This window comes from Pipistrellus hanaki (assembly GCF_964339955.1).
Source record: "Pipistrellus hanaki genome assembly, chromosome: 8".
NCBI lineage: Eukaryota > Metazoa > Chordata > Mammalia > Chiroptera > Vespertilionidae > Pipistrellus > Pipistrellus hanaki.
Genome location: NC_140510.1, coordinates 60075200 through 60095944, shown reverse-complemented (window position 1 = coordinate 60095944; position 20745 = coordinate 60075200). Strand labels below are relative to the sequence as shown.

The 20745-nt window shown below is 37.9% G+C and overlaps 1 protein-coding gene across 1 annotated transcript in view; it reads left to right on the top strand.

The window, feature by feature from the left end:
- The first annotated feature begins 180 nt into the window (after positions 1–180).
- LOC311626443 (nuclear body protein SP140-like protein) overlaps positions 181–20745 on the top strand; it is a 56346-nt gene continuing 35781 nt past the window's right edge. The window contains exons 1-2 of the mRNA XM_084891840.1: positions 181–328; positions 20430–20562. Coding sequence (XP_084747966.1) covers positions 297–328; positions 20430–20562 — 165 coding nt within the window. The 5' untranslated portion in view covers positions 181–296. The remainder of the gene's footprint in view (positions 329–20429; positions 20563–20745) is intronic.

Here is a 20745-nt window from a genome sequence, read left to right as displayed (position 1 = left end):
CTGACCCTCCATTTGGGCTTCTTCCCCTTACCTCCTGGTCCAGACTGTTCCCTTTTGTCCTCTATTTCTGCTGCCACATGTCCTGATGGCTGAGAACTACTGTAGGGCGGCAGAAGGAGGAAAATATGTCTGAAAATATTCAGAAAGTTAGTTTCACTTCTAATATTCCCGTTTGGGAGGAGCTCTCCCCAGGTGATTAATTGTGTACACTTCCTGCTCAGGGCTGGGCAGCCACACTGGACGCAGACTGGGGACACAGGAGGGCTCCAGGCCCAGAAAGGGCCCAGGGCAAGGCGATGGCCAGTAAGGGCAGCGACCCCAGCACCAGGTCAGTCTCTGTCTCCCTTCCTTTAACTTTCTCTCAGGTTGTGCTGCTGCTTTAGTGTGTGTCATTAGACACTCGTCTAAATCTTGACCTCATCCTGCTTTACAAGAACACTCGTGTCGAATGTAATGAAATGCAGGAATACTAGTGAAGGAATCAGATCTTAAACTACAGAAGGACAGGTGCTGGTGTGAGTACAGCTGCCACAACCCATAGGACTCTTGTCTTACAGCTGTAGGCCATCTGTTCTCGGCTGTCCTTTCTGATCCAACTTGTTATTTTCTTATGATCTCTGAACCCTTTCATTTCCCTCCTGACCCCTCTACCTTCACCTAGGTTTTTTCAGACAGAGTACTTTAGAAAATATAAAATTCTGGGTGCCTTGGTCTCATTCCTGAGTTAAGGACGGGTCAGTGCCAGGTTTATTCCCATCTCTGGCTGGGGCTCTGGACTCTCCCTCCAGGGATCTTGAGCTAAGGGAGTAAAAGAAAAAGAAAGGGCCAAGACATGAAAGGCTAGTGCAGGCTGAGTATTTTCATCTTTATTTTGAGTTTCTGCTCTGTAATGCATTATACCTCTGACAAGAGAAAGGCCAGAAATCCTATCTTTTTCTTTCATAATGTGTTAGAAATAACATTACTTAATATGCTTAACTTTTTTAATACCAAAGAATTACATTTTTCCTTTTGTTCATGTAGTTATAAATGAACAAGCAAGAGAAGAGAGAGAGGGGAAAGTCCCCTTCATTGCCACCCACCCACTCGCAGTCCTGGTCCTATTGAGTGTTGTGGGCGCATATCTCTTTCTCTGCATTTATACATATACCTAGCTGATTTTCCTAAATACATAATTTGTATCTTGTTTTTTAAAAATTAGGATTTTATTGCATTTTGCATTGTCAGATATTTTAGTTATTTTCAATTATTTTATTAGAGGTCCTTTCACTTTAATAAACATACTGATCTCCCTCATTCTTTTTTAAAATATATTTTTACTAGTGGCCTGGTGCACAGAATTCATGTAAGGGAGAGGGCGAGAGAAGGCAGGGGTGGGGTGCATATGCATATTCGGGAACCCAGCCTACACCCTCTCCAATCTAGGACTCCTCAAAGGATGTCCTACTGTGGGGTTACCGGGATCAGGCCTAAACTGGCAGTCGGAGATCTCTCTCGCAATCTGGGACTGCTGGCTTCTAACCACTCACCTGTCTGCCTGCCTGATTGCCCCTAATCACTCGGCCTGCCTGCCACTCACTGCCAACTTGCCCCATCACCAGCCTGCTCACCCCCAAATTCTCTCCCTACCAGCCTGATCACCCCCAACTACCCCTCATGATAGCCTGCTCACCCTCAACTTCCTCCCATGCTGGCCTGCTTGCCCACACCTTCCCTCCCCACTGGCCTGCTCCCCCCAACTGCCACCCTGGCTGTGAGGGAAGCCTGGCTCCTGGGTGCCTTCCAGCTGGAGGGAAGCCTGGGTCCCAGGTTCCAGAGGGAAGCCTGTGCCAGCAGCAGGGGAAGAAAGGCCACTCTTGCATGAATTTTGTGCATCAGGCATTTAGTAAATAAATAAGAGTGATAAGGAAAGTTACTGGTGAATGCCATAGACACCATCTTTAACCACATTTTTCATGTTTTTAAGATGGCAGGTTCAGTTCTACCCTGACTTCAGGGGAATCTTTTCCTCTATTATCTTAAAAAATATATTGGTTTCTTTTTTATCATGGCGCAAAACTATTTTTCCATTGGTACGATATTAGCCTTCCCAGTTTTATCTGTCCCTAATGAATCATCTCTAGTTTTTGACTTTCTGTTCATTATGGCTGTCTCAAAACTAGTTCTTCTATGAATATTGTTTCATTTTTAATAGTTTTTCATGTTTTGTTAATCCTAATTTAAAGTTGATTGTATTTATTTTTGAGGGAGTGCTTTAATTTTCTTCAACAGCTCTGCAAGTCTGACTATAAACCCCGTGTAATTATATCAGCCCCTCAGCACACTGTTGCTTTATATTTTTTTAGGTGTTTGTGTGATGTTAAGTGTGTCTTGGGAACGTCTTGCTCACTTCCTGTGTTATTCCTCCGCATTGACCCTGTCTGCATTTTGCGGTACACTTTTTTTTAATACTCATACTTGATTTATTGACATTACTTAGCAATTTATTGGACAAAGGTCAACTTTTTGTATTTTATTAAGCACATTCCATAGTACAATGCTGTCATGAATAATATCTGTACAATTTAACAGTTTCAATAGCTGTCCAGACACAAATCTATTTCCAACAGATAATTGGCAAACATAATTAATTACAAGTTAGAATTAGACTATCTCAGTGCTTTAAAACATTAATATAGCAGTAATTTACAGTTGTTCAATTATGGGTTAGCAAAATAAAGTTGAGAGTACGGCTGAGGATTAGGACTACACTCCCAGAAACTCAGGATGCCTTGGGTGCCAAAGTCCCTGCTATGATTAGGTAGGCACAATTCAAAGGTCGTGTGCATATTCAAAGGCCATGATCTCCCAAGGAATGAGAACTTTTCTATTAAGCATGCAAAAACAACAGAAAGTCCTTTGTTCACAATCACCTCCTCCTGACCCCGCCCCCGCCCCGGGCTCTCTTCTGTGGGCCAGGAGCACTGTAAGATGAAGAGAGGTAAAAGTTACATCACTTTCACAACCTCTGTCAAGCTTACAACATCTACCTTATGAATGGAGGCAATTTTTTTACACTTTGAGGCTCAATTTCTCAAAAACAGAAATTTAGTAATGTGGGAGGGAAAGATGCATTAAAAAAAGAAAAAAGCCAAGCCAACCCAATAAACAAATCACACACGCATTGATCCCCGCACCGTTCCCCACGTGAAGACCACACAGGGCCCAGGGACCTTCTGTCGTCGTAGTGTGCTTCCATGGGAAGAAGTTTCATCACCAGGAGTTTCTATTGGTCCTTTCAATGTCACTGACGTTCCTTGATCTTTGGACACAGTGGCGAGGGGCAAATCAAAATCTACTATTGAGCAAAGGAAAGGAGTGACAGCTGGACGCTAAGGTCCTTCCCTCGCAGTCAGCATGATGGAGCCATTCGCACAGGTGGCTGCCGAGCACGCGAGAGTTTGTGAACCTACGGGGGCCACAGCAGCAAACGACCCCAGAGGCGACGGGTGGGATTCGTGAGTCTGAGGCTTTGCACCGGGTAGGAGTACCTTTCCACTCAGAGGGGCCTCGGCACCAGCCAGACCTGGTGCACAGGCACCAGCTCACACGCAGGGCCTGCTACCGTCCCCGCAAGCCAGATGCGTGATGTCCAGGGCCAGTCACAAGGGCCTTCCCGTTCTTCTCTCCCCATGGTTCCTCACCCACAGAATCCTGGTTTTTGACAGTAAAGTCAAATGCACACTATGGGAAGGGACCACTAGTACTCAGGAGTTCCTACGAGGAAAAGAACAAAAAAATTCTTAGGTACCTCTCTATTGTATACGCTACACAACAAATAAAACATTCTGTGTTAAACTTTAAAAATTACATTTTAAAACAAGATTCCCATTAAAAACACCACACACACACACACACACACACACACACACGACAATGACAAAATAAAAACACCCTATGAATACTGAGGGAAGGGTCCTAGGTAATCCACATTAACCCTGGCATCAGGTTCCCATGATTAAGTGGGAACACACTCTGTATTAGTGCCTCAGGCACAGGGCCGACTCCAGCAACCTTGAGGTTAAACTGCTATGTACATTATATCTACATGTGGATATAGTATTTAAATTAGGATGCAAGCACATGTGTAAAGGTGTTCTTCTACCAAATATCAGGAGCTGGTTGGGGTACAAAGATCAGTAAATAAAAGGGCTATATTACCTGTCGGGAGATAACATAACCCAGCTTACAGTTCTTTATATTAAGAGAAATGATACAAAAGGAAGTAGAATCCAAAAGATATTACCAAAAACAATCCAGAGAAATTTTTTCATTGTCCAACATATTCCTAATAAAAGTCAGAATTCAGAATGATGTGGACAGTCAAAAGGAAACTTCTGCAAAGGAAAGCCCTGGGCATTCTGGGTAGGTGTTTGGCACTCAAAATTTCACCAAAGAATGCTATTTCTTAGTATCAGACCAAAGTGCAAAGCAATATAAATTAGAGGCCAAGTCTTCTCTTGACTGTCGATTTACTTCTGGAAAACAGACTGGATGTTCCTTTTATATGACCAATTTACATTTGAAGCATGAGATCTGTTTACTGGTGGGGCAGGAAATGGGCTTCTGTCCTACCTGAAGTCTGTGAAGCTAAGGTATCCTTCTCAGAGCGTCGGCCGGAACCATGTCTACTGGGGCCCTACCATGTTCCTGGATGCATCTGCTACTCCTTTCTCTCCTACCCCCAGTCCTGCCTGCTCTGCTAGTTACAATACACCCTCCTTCACATGTCCCAACGTGTGGGTCTCACAGGCATATTTGTGTGTTGATCAGGGAGTCCTTTGAGGAATTAGAGTTGTCCAACTTGTTGCAACTTTAAGGGGAGAAACCAAGTAGTTTACTTCATTCTCCCTTGATGCTGACCTCATTCACATTTAGTGTTTTAAATAATATAACATTTATAATTTATTTCCTGTTTTAACTTTTAAAAATCCATACTATTTTCCTTAGATTTTTCTCTCTAAAAATAAATATGTTTTATTCTTTTGATTTTTGTACTGTTTTATAAGGTATCATAGGGTCTGATTTCACTCAACCAGTGTTACTTTTAAATTCTGAAATTCATTTTCATCAATATTTCTGTAATTATTAGCACTTAATTTAAAACTATATCATCCTAGGTTTTCATATCTCAAACATATCATTTAACTTGAGTTTTCTTTTATCACACAGTTCAACACTTTAAGTTGATTAATAGACTTTGAATCTCTATTCCAAAGTAGTTACTTATTCTAAAAAATAAAATTTTTCTCTTTCTATAATAATTTTCTGCATTAAAATCATGTACATAGTACAAACCTAGGGTTTTCATTATATTGGTGCTATTGTAAATGGTATTGTTTTATTTAATATTTAATCCCAATTTTTTAATTGTGGTGTATAGAAAAAATTCTAATATTTAAATATTACCTTGCATCCTAGTTATATTTACTATTAGTCTTAGATGTTTTTTTGTCAATCCTTTAGGATTTTCTACATAGGCAATCATGTCATCTGCAAACACAGTTATTGCTCCTTCCCACACTTTACACTTTTAATTTCCTTTTCTTTTATTTTCTTTTTTTTTTTTAACTTACTATGCCTCATTAAAATGTTGGATATAATTTTTAAAAGGGAATACCTCTGATCTTAGAGGGAAAGTGCAGGTTCTTAACAGTAAGTATAGTATCAGCTACAGGTTATTGGTGGACATTTTCTCTCAAGTGGAAAAAGCTCCTTAGTATTTCTAGTTTTTACATGAGTGGGTGTATGATTTTGTCTAATAAATTTTCTATACCAATTGATATCATCATTTTATTTTTCTTCTTTAGCCTCTGGATATAGTGGATTACATTGATTGATTTGGAATATTGAATCATCCTTACATGTCTGGAATAAATTTTACTTGGTCATGGGTATAATATTTTATACATTGATGGATGCAATTTACTAATATTTTGTTGAAGATTTTTGCATCAATACTTATGAGAATTATTGGTTTATAGCTTGCCTTTATCTGCTATGGTGTTACTGTATTACTGGATAATGTCTGAGGACATACTCTATGAGTTAAGAAGTGTTCCATCTGCTTGTATTTTCTGAATAAGATTTTGGAGCACTGGCATAAGTTCTTCCTCGAATGCTTGTAGACCTCACCATTGAAAAAACCAGGACCTGATATTTCGTTCAAAGTTATGAATTACTTATTCACGTTTTTTTCAAATGAGTAGAAGCCTACTCAAATGATTTATTTCTCCTTGTGTGAATTTTGGTACTTTGTATATTTCAAAGATTTGGCCTATACTATTTGTTATCAAATTGGTTGGCATAAATTTGTTCATAGATTTCATTATCTTTTTAATGTCATGAGATTAGTTGTGATGTTCCTACTTCCACTTCCAATATTGGTAATTTCTGTCTTTTCTTTTTTTTATTAGACTGTATAAAGACCTATCAATTTTATCAATCTTTTCCAAGAACCAGCTTTAGGTTTTGGGTGTTTTTCTCTATTGTTTTCCTAGTTTCGTTTCACTTATTTCTTTCTAATTAATTTTTATTTTTTTATTTCTTCTATTTTAGTTTTAAATTGTTCATTTTGTGATCTTATATTTCTAGTGTTTTTAAGTTGGAAACTTAGATTTTTATTTTAGATCTTTCTTCTTTTCTAATATATGCATACTAGAGGTCAGGTGCATGAGATTTATGCACAGGGGTAGGAGTGTCCCTCAGCCCATCCTGCACCCTCTCCATCTGGGACTCCTTGAGGGATGTCCAACTGCCCTCTTTCAATCTAGAACTGCTGGTTCTCAACCACTTGCCTACCTGACTGCCTGCCTGTCTGAATGCCCCTAATTGCTGCTGTCTGCCAGCCTGATCACTCCCAACCACTCCCCTGCCAGCCTGATCAATGCCTAACTTCTCCCCTAACAGCCCAAATGCCCTCAATTGCCCTCCCCTGCAGGCCTGGTCCTCCCAACTGCTCTCTCCTGAAGACCTTATTGCCCTCCTCTCCAGGCCTGGTTCCCCCACCAACTGTCCTCCCTTGAAGTCCTGGTCTCTCCCCAACTGCCCTCCCCTGCATGCCTGATCACCCACAACTGTCCTCCCCTGCCAGCCATCTTGTGCTGGCCATCTTGTGTCCACATGGGCGGCCATCTTTGACCACTTAGGGGTGGCCATCTTATGTGTTGGAGTGATAGTCAATTTGCATATTACTCTTTTATTAGATAGGATAAAGAATATATTTCCCACTATTCACTGCTTTTTCTGCAAATTTTGATGAAATGCATGTTCATTTTAATTTAGTTCAAATAACTTTTAAAAGTTATCTTGAGATTTTTGTTTCACTCATCTTATTTAGAAATATATTTTCACTCACTAAATATTTAAGAAGTTTCAATTATAGCTCTCTGTAATTAATTATTATTTTAATTCCCTTATTGTCTAAGGACATACTCTTCATGATTGTTATTCTTTTGTTGTTGTTGTTATTTCTTATATTTCTTTATTGATTAAGGTATTACATATGTATTCTTGTCCCCCAATTGCCCTCCAACCCCACTCATGCCATCACCACTTTGATGTCTGTATCCATTGTTTAGGCTTATAAGCATGCATACAAGTCCTTTGGTTTATTTTTTTTATAAGGATAAGGATAAGGGGAGGATAAGGATAAGGAAAAAAAAAATTCCCCTTATCCTTATCCTCCCCTTCCTATCCTGTAAGGTTTGACAATCTGATTGATGCTTCTCTGACTAAGGATATGATTTTTGTTTGTTTCTTTCATCGTTTTATGTTGTTATTTATATTCCACAAATAAGTGAGATCATGTGATATTTAACTTTCTTAGACTGGCTTATTTCGCTTACCATAATGCTCTCCAGTTCCATCCATGTTATTGCAAATTGTAAGAATTGCTTCTTTTTACCACGGCATATTATTCCATTGTGTGAATGTACCATAGTTTTGTAATCCGCTCATCTGCTGGTGAAGATATTGCTTCAGCATATGATATTTTGCTGCCTATGGATTCCTCTAATATTTGTGTGGTTTCCCATCTTATGGTTAGATCTTTTATCCATTTGAGTTTATTTTTGTGTATGGTGTAAGTTGGTGGTCTAGTTTCATTTTTTTATTTTTGCATGTATCTGTCCCTTTTTCCAAACACCATTTATTGAAGAGATTGTCTTGTCTCCATTGTATGTTCTTGCCTCCTTTGTCAAATATTAGTTGAGCACAATGCTTTGGGTAGATTTCTGGATACTCTATTCTTTTTTTTTTTTTCTTTTAATATATTTTATTGATTTTTTTTACAGAGAGGAAAGAGAGAGGGATAGAGAGTTAGAAACATCAATGAGAGAGACATTGATCAGTTGCCTCTTGCACCCCCGCTACTGGGGATGTGCCCGCAACCAAGTACATGCCCTTGACTGGAATCGAACCCGGAACCTTTCAGTCTGCAGGTCGACGCTCTATCCACTGAGCCAAACCAGTTTCGGCTGGATATTCTATTCAATTCCTTTGGTCTATATGTCTGTTCTTGAATCACTACCAGGCAGTTTTGAGAACAGTGGCTTTGTAATACAGCTTGATATTTGGTATTGAGATCCCTCCTATTTTGTTTTTTCTCAGGATTGCTGCAGCTATTGGTGGTCTTTTTTTTTTTTTATTCCAGAGGAATTTTTGGAGGGTTCTTTCTATGTCTATGAAATATGCTGTTGGTATTTTAATAGGGAGTGCATTGAATCTATAGATTGCTTTGGGTATTGTGGACATTTTAATGATGTTGATTCAACCAATGCATGAGCACAGTATATTCTATCTGTTTATGTCTTCCTTTATCTCTTTTTTCAGTGTCCTGTCATTTTTCAAGTTCAGATATTTTTACCTCCTTAGTTAAGTTTATTACTAGGTATCATACTTTTTTTGGTGCTATGGCAAGTGGAATTTTTTTTAAATCTCTTTTTCTATAAGTTCACTATTGGTGTATAAAAATGCCATAGATTTCTTGGCATTAATTTTGTATCCTGATACATTACTGAATTCCTATATTAAGTCTAATAATTTTTATGGAATCTTTAGGGTTTTCTATTTACAGTACCATGTCATCTGTGAATAATGTCAGTTTTATGTCTTCTTTTCCCATTTGGATACCTTTTATTTCTTCTCCTTGTCTACTTGCTATGGCTAAAATTTCCAGGACTATGTCAAACAGGAGTGGTGAAAGTGGGCATTGCTGTTTTGTTCCTGTTCTTGGATGAAATGTTTTTAGTTTTTGCCCAGTGAGTATGATGTTCACTATAGGTTTATCATATAAGGCTTTTCTTGTGTTCAGGAATGATCCCTCTATTTCTATTTTTGTACGGGTTTTATCAAGAAATGGTATTGGATTTTGTCAAATGCATTTTATGCATCAATTGATATGACTATGTGATTTTTATCTCTCAGTTTGTTTATGTCATGTATCACATTTATTCATTTGCAGATATTGTGCCATTCTTGCATCTCTGGAATAAATTTTACTTGGTCATGGTGTATGTTATTTCTGATGTACTGCTTGATCCAATTTGCTAGAATTTTGTTGAGGATTTTGGCATTTATGTTCATGAGGGATATTGGCCTATAATTTTCTTTTGTTGTGTTGTCTTTATCTGGTTTTGGTAATGGGGTAATGCTGGCTTAATGGAATGAGCTTGGAAGTATTCCTTCCTCTAATTTTTTATAATAGTCTGAGGAGGATACGTTTTAGTTCTTTGAATGTTTTGTAAAACTCAACTATAAAGACGTCTGGCCACAGGCTTTTATTTGCCAGAAGCTACTTGATAACTGCTTCAATTTCCTCCATAGTTATCGGCCTATTGAGATTTTTAGGTTCTTCACGATTGAGTTTTGAAAGGTTGTATTTTTCTAGGAATATATCCATTTCCTCTAGGTTGTCTAGTTTTTTGGAATAAAATTGTTCATAGTATTTTTTTTTTAACAATCCTTTGTATTTCTGTGGGATCTTCAGTTAATTTGCCTCTTTCATTTTTGATTTTGCTTATTTAGGTCCTTTCTCTTTGCTTCTTGTTGGGCCTACTAGAGGTTCATCAATCTTGTTTAAACTTTCAAAGAACCAGTTCTTGATTTCATTGATCTTTTGTATTGTTTTGTTGCTGTTGTTGTTTTGGTCTGTCATTTATTTCTGCTCTCATCTTTATTATCTCCTTCCTTCTGCTCACACTGGGCTTTTCTTGCTGCTCTCATCTAATAGTTAGATGATTCATTACCATATTTTTTCTTGTTTTTTGAGGTAGGCCTGTAGAGATATAAACTTCCTTCTCGGGATTGCTTTCACTGTGTCCCATAGGTTTTGGATTGTTGTATTTTCATTGTCATTTATTGCCAGGATGTTTTTAACTTCTTCTTTGATTTCTTTTGGTAACCCAACCATTGTTTAATAGCATGCTCTTCAGCTTCTAAGCATTTCTTTTCTTTTCTTTCCTTTTCTTTTTTTTTTTTTTTACTAGTTTTATTATAATTTATGTCTAATATTATGCCATTGTAGTCTGAGAAAATGCTTGATAGAATTTCAATCTTCTTGAATTTGGAGAGACTTTGCCTGTGACCCAATATGTTATCTATCTTTGAAAATGCTCCATGTGCACTTGAGAAGAGCATATATTTTGTGGCTTTGGGGTGAAATGTTCTGAATATGTCAATAAGTCCATCTGACCCAGTGAGTCATTTAGGATTGCTGTTTCTTTGCTGATATGATCTTTTGTCTACAAGATTTATCCAATGGTGTCAGTGGGGTAATAAAGGAACTTTCCTCTACTATGATTGATTATTGTCCATCTCTCCCTTGATATCTTCCAGGAGCTTTTTTTTTTTTTAATATATTTGGTGTTCCTGCATTGGGTGCATATATGTTTACCAGGGTTATATCCTCTCGTTGTATTGATCCCTTTATCTCTAGTTATGGCCTTTACTTTGAGGTCTATTATTTTGTCAGATATAAATATTGCTACCCCATTTTTTTTTTCATTTCCATTTGCCTGAATGATATTTTTCTATGCCTTCACTTTCAGTCTGTGTGAGTCCCTTGTTCTGAGCTGGATCTCTTGTGGAAAGCATATATATGGGTCATGTTTTATCCATTAAGCCACTCAATGTCTTTTGGTTTGAGCATTTAGTCCATTTACATTTAAAGTTATTATTGATAGGTACTTGTTTGTAGCCATTTTTATTTTTTGTGCATGTGTTCCTTCTTCCCTTTTTATTTATTCTTTTTACACCAGTCCCTTTAGCATTTCTTGTATTGCTGGCTTAGTAGTGATTAAGCTCCCTTGGGTTTGGTTTGGGTTTGGGTTTTTTTTTGTTTTGTTTTTTGTTTTGTTTTGTGTGTTTGTTTTTTTTGTCTGTGAAGTTCATTATTTCCCCTTCAAACTGAATGATAGCCTTGCTGAAAAGAGTATTCTTGGATTTAGTCCCTTGCTTTGCATCACTTTGTAAATTTCCTTACATTCCTTTTCTGGCCTGATATGCTTCTATTGAGAAATCATTTGGTAATCAATGGGAGATCCCTTGTACTTAACTTTCTGTCTCTCTCATGCAGCTTTTAAGATTCTCTCTTTGTCCTAAATATTTGCTGTTGTAATTATGATGTGTCATAGCCTGGGTCTTTTTGGATTCATCTTTTTTTGGGACTCTCTGTACCTGTGTGACTTTTCTTCCCCACATCAGGGAAGTTTTCTGACATTTTTCCTTTAAATATGTTGTCTAACCCTTGTTTCTGTTCCTATCATTCTGGTACCCCTATTATTCATTTGTTGCTTTGTTTCATGTTGCCCCAAAACTCCTTTAGGCTCTTCTCCTGTCTTTTAATTTTTTTTTCTCCAATCCTCCACTTCTCCTAGCCTAATGTAGAAATTTTCCATGGTAATTTTTAATTGCAGCTACATCACTCTTTATTTCTTCTTGATTCTTATATAAGTTGTTGATTTTTTCATTCATCCAGTTTATGAACAATATGACCCTTATTCTGAATTCTTTCTCTGACATATTGCATGCCTTCATTTTACATAGCTGCTTCTCTGACGATTCCTCCTTTTCTTTCTTTTGGAGGTTTTTTTTTCTCCCTATTTTTGCTCTCAATGAAGGATCTAGATGTCAAGGCATGCAGGTGCTGCTCCTCAGGCAGTTGTGGCCATGGCTGCTCCTCAATTGGTGGGGATACTCTGATGGGCACTGCTTACAGCAGTGGTGTCTCGTCTGGCTGGCAGGGGCAGGCTACTTGTGCAGCTGCTGCTCTTGGACAGTGGCAGGTTGCTCACAAGGCTGCTGCTCCTCAGATGGGGGATGGCTGCATGCAACTGCTGCTCCTTGGACGGGTGTGGGCTGCTCATGGGGTTGCACTTCCTTATATCAGGGCGGATTGTTTGCGTGGCTGCTCCTCCTCAGATGGAGTTGGGCTGCTTGCACAGCTGCTGCTTCTCAAAGGGGGTCTGGTTGCTCTCAGAGCTGCTGCTCCTGGGATGGGGGCAGTCTGCTTGCAGAGTTGCTGCTCCTCAAACCTGATTGTTATTCTTTTACATGTGTTAAGGTGTGTTTTATGATCCAGAAATTGGTCATATGTGGTGAAGGTGAGTTTTCTCAGTCATCTTGATTATGTGTACTCAACATTATTGGATAAAGTACTCTGTAAATGTCAAATAGATCAAATTGATTGACAGTGATGTTCAACTCAGTCTATTTTTACTGAATCTTTGACTGTTAGAAGTATAAATTACTAAAAGAGGGTGTTGAAGTATCAAATTCTAACAGTGCAGTTGATTGTTTCTACTTGTAGTTCTATCAGTTTTTACTGTATTTAATTTGATGTCACGTGTTCAGGTAAGTGCATGTTAAGGATTCTTGGAAAACAGACTCTTACTTCATATAAAATCCCCTCTTTCTCCTTCATAATTTTTTTTGTTCTGAATCTTCTTTGTCTGTAAATAATATAGCTACTGCAACCATATCTTGATTAGTGTTAGCATGGTATCTCTTTCTCCATTATTAACATTAGTTTTTATATTTAAAGGTTTATTTTGTTGACAAGATAGAGTTTTTAAATATATTTAGTCACTTTGACATCAAAGTGAAGGCTATAACAAGAGATAAAAAAGGCCACTTCATAATACTAAAGGGACCAATTCAGCAATTGGTTACTATAACTCTGGTAAACATATATGCACCTAAAACAGGAGCACCCAAATACATTAAAAAAAAAAAAAAAAAAAAAAACGTATGGAAGATTTCAAGGGAGCGAGTGATAGCAATATAGTCATAGTAGGGGACTTTAATACCCCACTATCACCCTTGGACAAATCCTCTAAACAATAAATCAGCAAAGAAACATCAATCTGAAATGACTCACTAGATCAGATGGAATTAATTGACATCTTCAGAACATTTCACTCCAAAGTCACAGAATATACATTATTCTCAAGTGCACATAGGGCATTTTCAAAGATAGACTACATGTTGTGACACAGGCAAAGTTTTTTTCAAATTTGAGAAGATAGAAATCATATCAAGCATCTTCTCAGATCACAATGGCATAAAACTAGAAATCAACTACAATAAAAACAATAAAAACATCAAATACCTGGAGATTAAATAGCATACTATTAAACAAGAGATCAAAGAAGAAATAAAATGCATTATGGCAAAAAATGACAATGAAAACATAATAATCCAAAATCTATGGGACACAGAGAAAGCATTCTTGAGAGAGAAGTTCATATCTCTATAGGCCTACCTCAAAAAACAAGAAAAAATGATAATAAGTTTTCTAACCCTACAACTCAAAGAGTTAGAAAGAGGGAAAGAAAAGCCTAGTGTAAGTAGAAAGGAGGAAATAATAAAGATCAGAGTGGAGATAAATTACATAAAGACAAAAAATATACAAAAGATGAACAAAACAAAGAGCTGGTTCTTTGAAAGGATAAACAAGATTGATGAACCTCTAGCAGGCTCACCAAGAAGCAAAGAGAGAGGACCCAAATAAAGAAAATCAGAAATGAAAGAGTTGAAGTAACAACTGATCTCACAAAAATACAAATGATTATGAAAAAATACTATAAAAATATATTCCAACAAAATGGACAACCTAGATGAAATGGACATATTTTTAGTAAATTAAAAGCTCCCAAAATTCATTCAAGGTTAATCAAAAAAACAGAATAGGCCAATAACTACTAAAGAAATTGAAGCAGTGATCAAAAACCTTTCAGCAAACAAAAGCCCTGGTCTGGACAGCTTTACAGGGGAGTTCTACCAAGCATTCAAAGAAGAACTAAAACCTATCCTCCTGAGACTATTCCAAAAAATTCAAAAGGAGGCACATTTCTAAGCACTTTCTATTTAGCCAGCATGACCATTATCCCAAAACTAGATAAAGACTCACAAACAAAAAAAGAGAACTATAGGCAAATATTCATGAGGAACATAGATGCTAAAATCCTCAACAAAATTCTAATATATCAGATTCAGCATTATATTAGAAGGATCATACACCTTAAAAAAAGTGGGATTTATTCCAAGAAATGCAAGTATGGTACAATATCTGCAAATCAATATATTTGTTACATCACATAAACAAACTGAGAGACAAATATCACATAATTATGTCAATCGATGCAGAAAAAGCATTCGACAAAATCCATCACCCGTTCTTGACAAAAGCTGTCAGCAAGTTGGGAATAGAAGAATCATACCTCAACATAACATAATAAAAGTTTTATATGACAAACCTACATCTAATATCATACTCAATGGGCAAAAACTAAAACCATTTTCCCTAAGAACAGGAACAAGACGGGATGCACACTTTCACCCTCCTGTTCAATATAATACTGGAGGTGTTAGCCAAAGCCATCAGACAAAAAGAATAAATAAAAGTCATCCAAATTGAAAAAGAAGTAAAATTTGCCGAAACCCATTTGGCTCAGTGGATAGAGTGTCAGCCTGCGGACTGAAAGGTCCCAGGTTCAATTCCGTTCAAGGGTATATACCTTGGTTGCTGGCACATCCCCAGTGCAGGGTGTGCAGGAGGCAGCTGATCAATGTTTCCCTCTCATGGGTGTTTCTAACTATTTCTTTCCCTTCCTCTCTGTAAAAAAATCAATAAAATATACATTTTTTTAAAAAAAGAAGTAAAACTGTCCTTATTCACAGATGACATGATACTATACATAGAAAACCCCAAAGACTCCATAAGAAAACTACTAGACTAATAAATGAATTTGACAATGTAGCAGGATACAAAGTTAACACCCAGAAATCTACGACCTTTTTATTTTTATTTAATTTTTACCTTTTATTTTATTTTTTATTTTTAAAATTTTATTGTTTAAGGTATTACAAATAGTAGTACATATGTCTCTTTTTCTCCCCACTAACCTCCCCCCAGCTTCCCCTACCCTCCAGCACTTGCCCTTGTCCCCTGTGCCCCCAGTGTCTTGCATCTGTTGGTTGTGCTTATATGCATGCATACAAGTCCTTAAGTTCATCTCTTACCACCCCCCAATCTTCCCCTATCTTCCTGCTATAGTTTGATAGACTGTATGATGCTTCTTTGCCTCTGCCTATTTTTTTTTCAACATTTGTAATGTTCTTTATTATCCATAAATGACTGAGATCATGTGGTATTTATCTTCCACTGACTGGCTTATTTCACTTAGCATAATGCTCTCCAGATCAATCCATGCCATTGCAAATGGTAAGAATTTCTTCTTTTTTACAGCAGCATAGTATTCCACTGTGTAAATGTACCACAGTTTTCTAATCCATTCGTTGCTGATGGGCATATAGGCTGTTTCCAAATACTAGTTATTGTAAATTGCACTGTTATTGGTGTTTCTGTTTTCTTGGGATATATTCCTAGAAGTGGTATTACTGGGTCAAATGGCAGTTTCATTTTTAATTTTTTGAAGAAACCCCATGCTATTTAACACAGTGGCTGCACCAGTCTGCATTCCCACCAGCAATGAAGAAGGGTTCCTTTTTCTCCGCATTCTATCCAGCACTTGTCATTTGTTGATTTGTTGATGATAGCTGTTTTGACAGGTGTGAGATGGTACCTCATTGTTGTTTTGATTTGCATCTCTCAGGTGATTAGTGACTTTGAGCATGTTTTCATATGTCTCTTGGCTTTCTGAATGTCTTCTTTCAAAAAGTGTCTATTTAGGTTCCTTGCCATTTTTTTTATTGGATTGTTTATATTCCTTTTGTTAAGTTGTATGAGTTCCTTGTACATATTGGAAATTAAACTCTTACCAGAGATAAGATTGGAAAATATGTTCCCCACGCAGTGAGCTTTCTTGTTATTTTGTTGGTGGTTTCTTTTGCTGTGCAGAAGCTTTTTATTTTGATGTAGTCCCATTTGTTTATTTTCTCTTCAGTTTCCATTGTCCAAGGAGCTGTATAGGTAAATATATTGCTATGAAAAATATCTTTTATTTTGTTGCCTATGGCTTCTTCTAAGATTTTTATGGTTTCCCGTGTTATGTTTAAGTCCTTTATCCATTTTGAGTTCATTGTTATGTATGGTGTCACATGATCATACTCATATGTGGAATCTAATTAACAAAATAAGCTGATGAACAGAATGGATCCAAAGATTGCAAACATGGAACAGAGTGCAAAATCTCACAGGGAATGCGGAGGAGGGTGGTTGGGTGGGAGGTAATCAACCAAAGACCTTGTATGCATAGGTCTTTGAACCCATGAACACAACAATATGGTTATGAAGGCCTGGTGCAGGATGGGGTGCAGGGGCTGACTGGAGGAGGTCTATGGTGGGAAAGGAACACATGTAATACTTTTTGGGGAAAATGTTTTGGGAAAAAAGATGGTTAAGAAAATGAAAGGCAAGCCACAGACTGAAAAAAAAAAAAAGTTCACAATACATATATTAAACTAAACACTTCTATCTGCAAGGTAAAACTAGCTCCTACATATCAATAAGTAAAAGACAACTCAATGATATTAAAAGGTCAAAGACCTGAACAAGCATTTCACAAAAAGAGGAATATGAATTTCTAATAAGAATATGAAATTGTGTTCAATATCATGTCATTAAATAAATACATTAAAACTATAACAAATCTCAGAGGGAAGGTAGGGCAGTGTGGGAGGGGATGAGTAAGAGATCAACCAAAGGGCTTGTATATATGCATATAAGCATAACCAATGGACACAGACAGAAAGAGGGGAAGGGCATGTGCTGGTGGGCAGGAGCAGCTGTGGATAGGTCAATGGAGGATTAAGGAGACATATATAATACTTTCAACCATAAAGAATAAGAATTTAAACTATATGTATTAACCTTTCATTATATATCCTATATAATGAAAGGTTAATATGGAAATTGACAGGTCACAATTATGCCTATGATGCGCACTGACCACTAGGGGGCAGATGCTCAATGCAGGAGCTGCCCCTGGTGGTCAGTACGCTCCCACAGGGGGAGCACTGCTCTGTCAGAAGCTGGGTTCACAGCTGGTGAGCACAGTGGCAGCAGTGGAAACCTCATCGGCCTCTGTGGCAACAATAAGGATATCTAACTGCTGGCTTAGTCCCACTCCCTGAGGGCCTAAGCTGTCAGTTGGATATCCCCTGAGGGTTCCCGGACTGCAAGAGAACATAGGCCAGGCTGAGGGTCACTCCCCCATCCAGAGTGCATAAATTTTGTGTACAAGGCCTCTTGTATATAGATATTGTATGAAATAACACATCACACACTAGAATGGTTAAATTAGCAAAGATATTTCTAACAGATTTTTTTTTATTATTGATTATGGTCTCACATAATTGTCCTTATTCCTCCCCCCCCCATTCCCATCCCAAACCCCTCCCTAGATATGCCCCCCCCCCCCGCCGTTGTCCATGGCCACTGGCTAGGTCCATATGTATGCACACAAGTCCTTTGGTTGATCTCTTCCCCTTAACCCTATCCTCCCTTATTTTCCCTCTGAGGTTTGAGAGTCTGATTGCTGGTTCTCTTTCTCTGGATCTGTTTGTGTTGTTCATTATTTCCTCTAGATGTGTGAGATCATGTGATCCAAGAAATACCTTTGTAAGAACCTAAACTGCAACAAGCCATAATGGTTATGCTGAGAGGCAAATAAATTAGTCTGTAATGAGTTCCTTTCTGGGCCAACAGTTCTTTTGCGTCCCAATTTCAATGCCAGATAGTTCCTTATGTGTACATGCCAGCTATCAATATGATATTTCAGATCTGGTTGGTGGACAAATGGCGGTAATGCAGGTACAATTTTTAAAAACAATTTTATTCCAAAACTGTAAATTACACTCCTACAAAATCAGCCAGTAATTACACTCCTGGTTATTTACTCAAAGGAAATGAAAACATGCTACAGAAATATTTATACCAGAACAGCAGCTTTATTCATACTTGTCTCAATCTAGAATCAACCAAAATGTCCTTCAATAGGAAGATGAATAAACAGATGGTAGTAGACACAACAATAGAATACCACTGAACAATAAGAGGAACAAACTTCTAATCACCCAACAACATGGATAATGAGCAAAAGAAGTCAGGCACATAACATACATGATATATTATTGAACTATGAGATCCAATCAGAGACAATAGAAACATATGGTAATAGAAAGGACAGTAATGTTTTCTTGACTTCATGTGGTAAGGATGCAAGTTGAGTGGTGAAGGGTACATTGACCTGCTCTTCATTTTTCAAATCACATGTTGGTTTTCAGCAACATGTCTCCTTTCAATTTCCTCTGCCTTCAAGATTCCACAGGACACACTGGTTGCTTTCCTGATTGCTGGGAGCATGCTCATCCTACAAAAGCAATTAATGCTCCCCTGATCATTTTGTTGTTGTTGTTGAAATCTCACATTTACTCAGTCCCCCTGACATTTTCTTTGTCATTGTGAAACCAATTATTTATTTTTCATTTTAATAACAATCCTCATAGAAGAGAAGACAGATACTTCTCTTCAATAATCTATCTTTTAAAAGAAGTATAGTTTATAGAATTTGACATAATAAGGTGATATTATTATTCCCTGATGTATATTGGGTACTAAAAAGAAACAAAAATATTCTTCTGGCTTCAAAATTCCAAATCATTTAGGACACAATAATTTTACAATGGCTTTGATCATGACAGACTGGAATTTTTCAATATTACATACTAGAGGCCCAGTGCATGAAATTCGTGCACTGGAGGGGATGTGTGTCCCTCAGCCCACCCTGCACTTTCTCCAATCTGGGACCCCTCATGGGATGTCTGACTGCCTGTTTAGGTCCGATCCCAAAACAGCCAGACAGACATCCTTTTCACAATCCAGGACTGCTGGCTCCCAACTGCTCTTGTGCCTGCATGATTGTCCCTAACTGCCTGCCAGCCTGATCACCCCATACCCACTCCCCTGCCAGCCTAATCAACGCCTAACTGCTCCCATGACAGCCCAATCATCTCCAACTTCCCTCCCCTGACAACCAGGTCACCCCCAAATACTCTCCCCTGCATATTCCCTCTTTATTAAATAAGGTTTTTTCTTTAACATATTGGACAGCACTAACTGTGGCTCACTGTGGAGCATTGGCCTGTAAACTAAAAGGTTCCAGGTTTGATTCTGGTCAAGGGCATACATTCTTGGTTGAGGGCACGTACCCATTGGGGAGTGTGCAAGAGGCATATGATCGATGTCTCTCTGATAGATATTTCTAGCTCTCTATCTCTTTTCCTTCTTCTCTGTAAAAAATTATATATATATATATATATATATATATATATATATATATATATATATTATTTTAAGATTCCTCCATATCTGCCTGGCTGGTGTGACTCAGTAGTTGGGATCCCAGGCTGCCTTCACTAGAAGGGGATCACACTGTGGGGGTGCATGCCCCTGCGAGGCTGAGACCACAGTGAGGCTGCCACCGCTGGGAGGGGATCAAGCCATGGGAAGTGAATTTGTTTTTGTTTTTTATAAAGAGTCAAGAGGGCCTCTGGGCAGCATTCCACCAGGCCACTTACTCTGCAGGCTCTCTGAGGCAGCCCTCCCTGAGACTGGGGGACTCTGGCTGGGCTGAGAGGACTAGGTGCTGCCATCTTATGGTTATGGGTGCCGCCATTTTGTCATGGAGTGACAGTTAATTTATATATCATTCTTCTCTTAGATAAGATGTTTTAATAATTCTTTATGCTTCATTTTACTACAGCTTTGTCTATTGCTTCAGTTCTATTTGATCTAATATCTACTAAGGTAAACTTATGTTATATGTGTTGGTTCTTCATCGCCTATCCTTCATTTGTAATATGTAACAGCATCCACAGGCATATCAAAATCTTGATGACCATTTTTTCATAGTATCCTTTCTCCCTAGGATGTCTGCAGAAAACATTGCACTCTGCCACTTCAAAAGACAGAAAGTCGCAATTTCAAATATAATAACAACATCATTCCCTTTCCTTGAACTTCTCCGTGACTATGGATTCATCAACAATGAAATGTATGAAGTAGGTAAAGTTTATTATGTTGTAATTTGGTAAACTAGAGCCAAACTAAATTATACTTTGATATCCTGGACTCAAACTTCAGAACACAACTGGCAACTGAGGAGTTGCCTATGAGTGGGTACCCTCTCAAGTACTGCTGTAACTGTTCTTATAAAGTCAGAAAGGAGAAGAAAAGCAGACAGT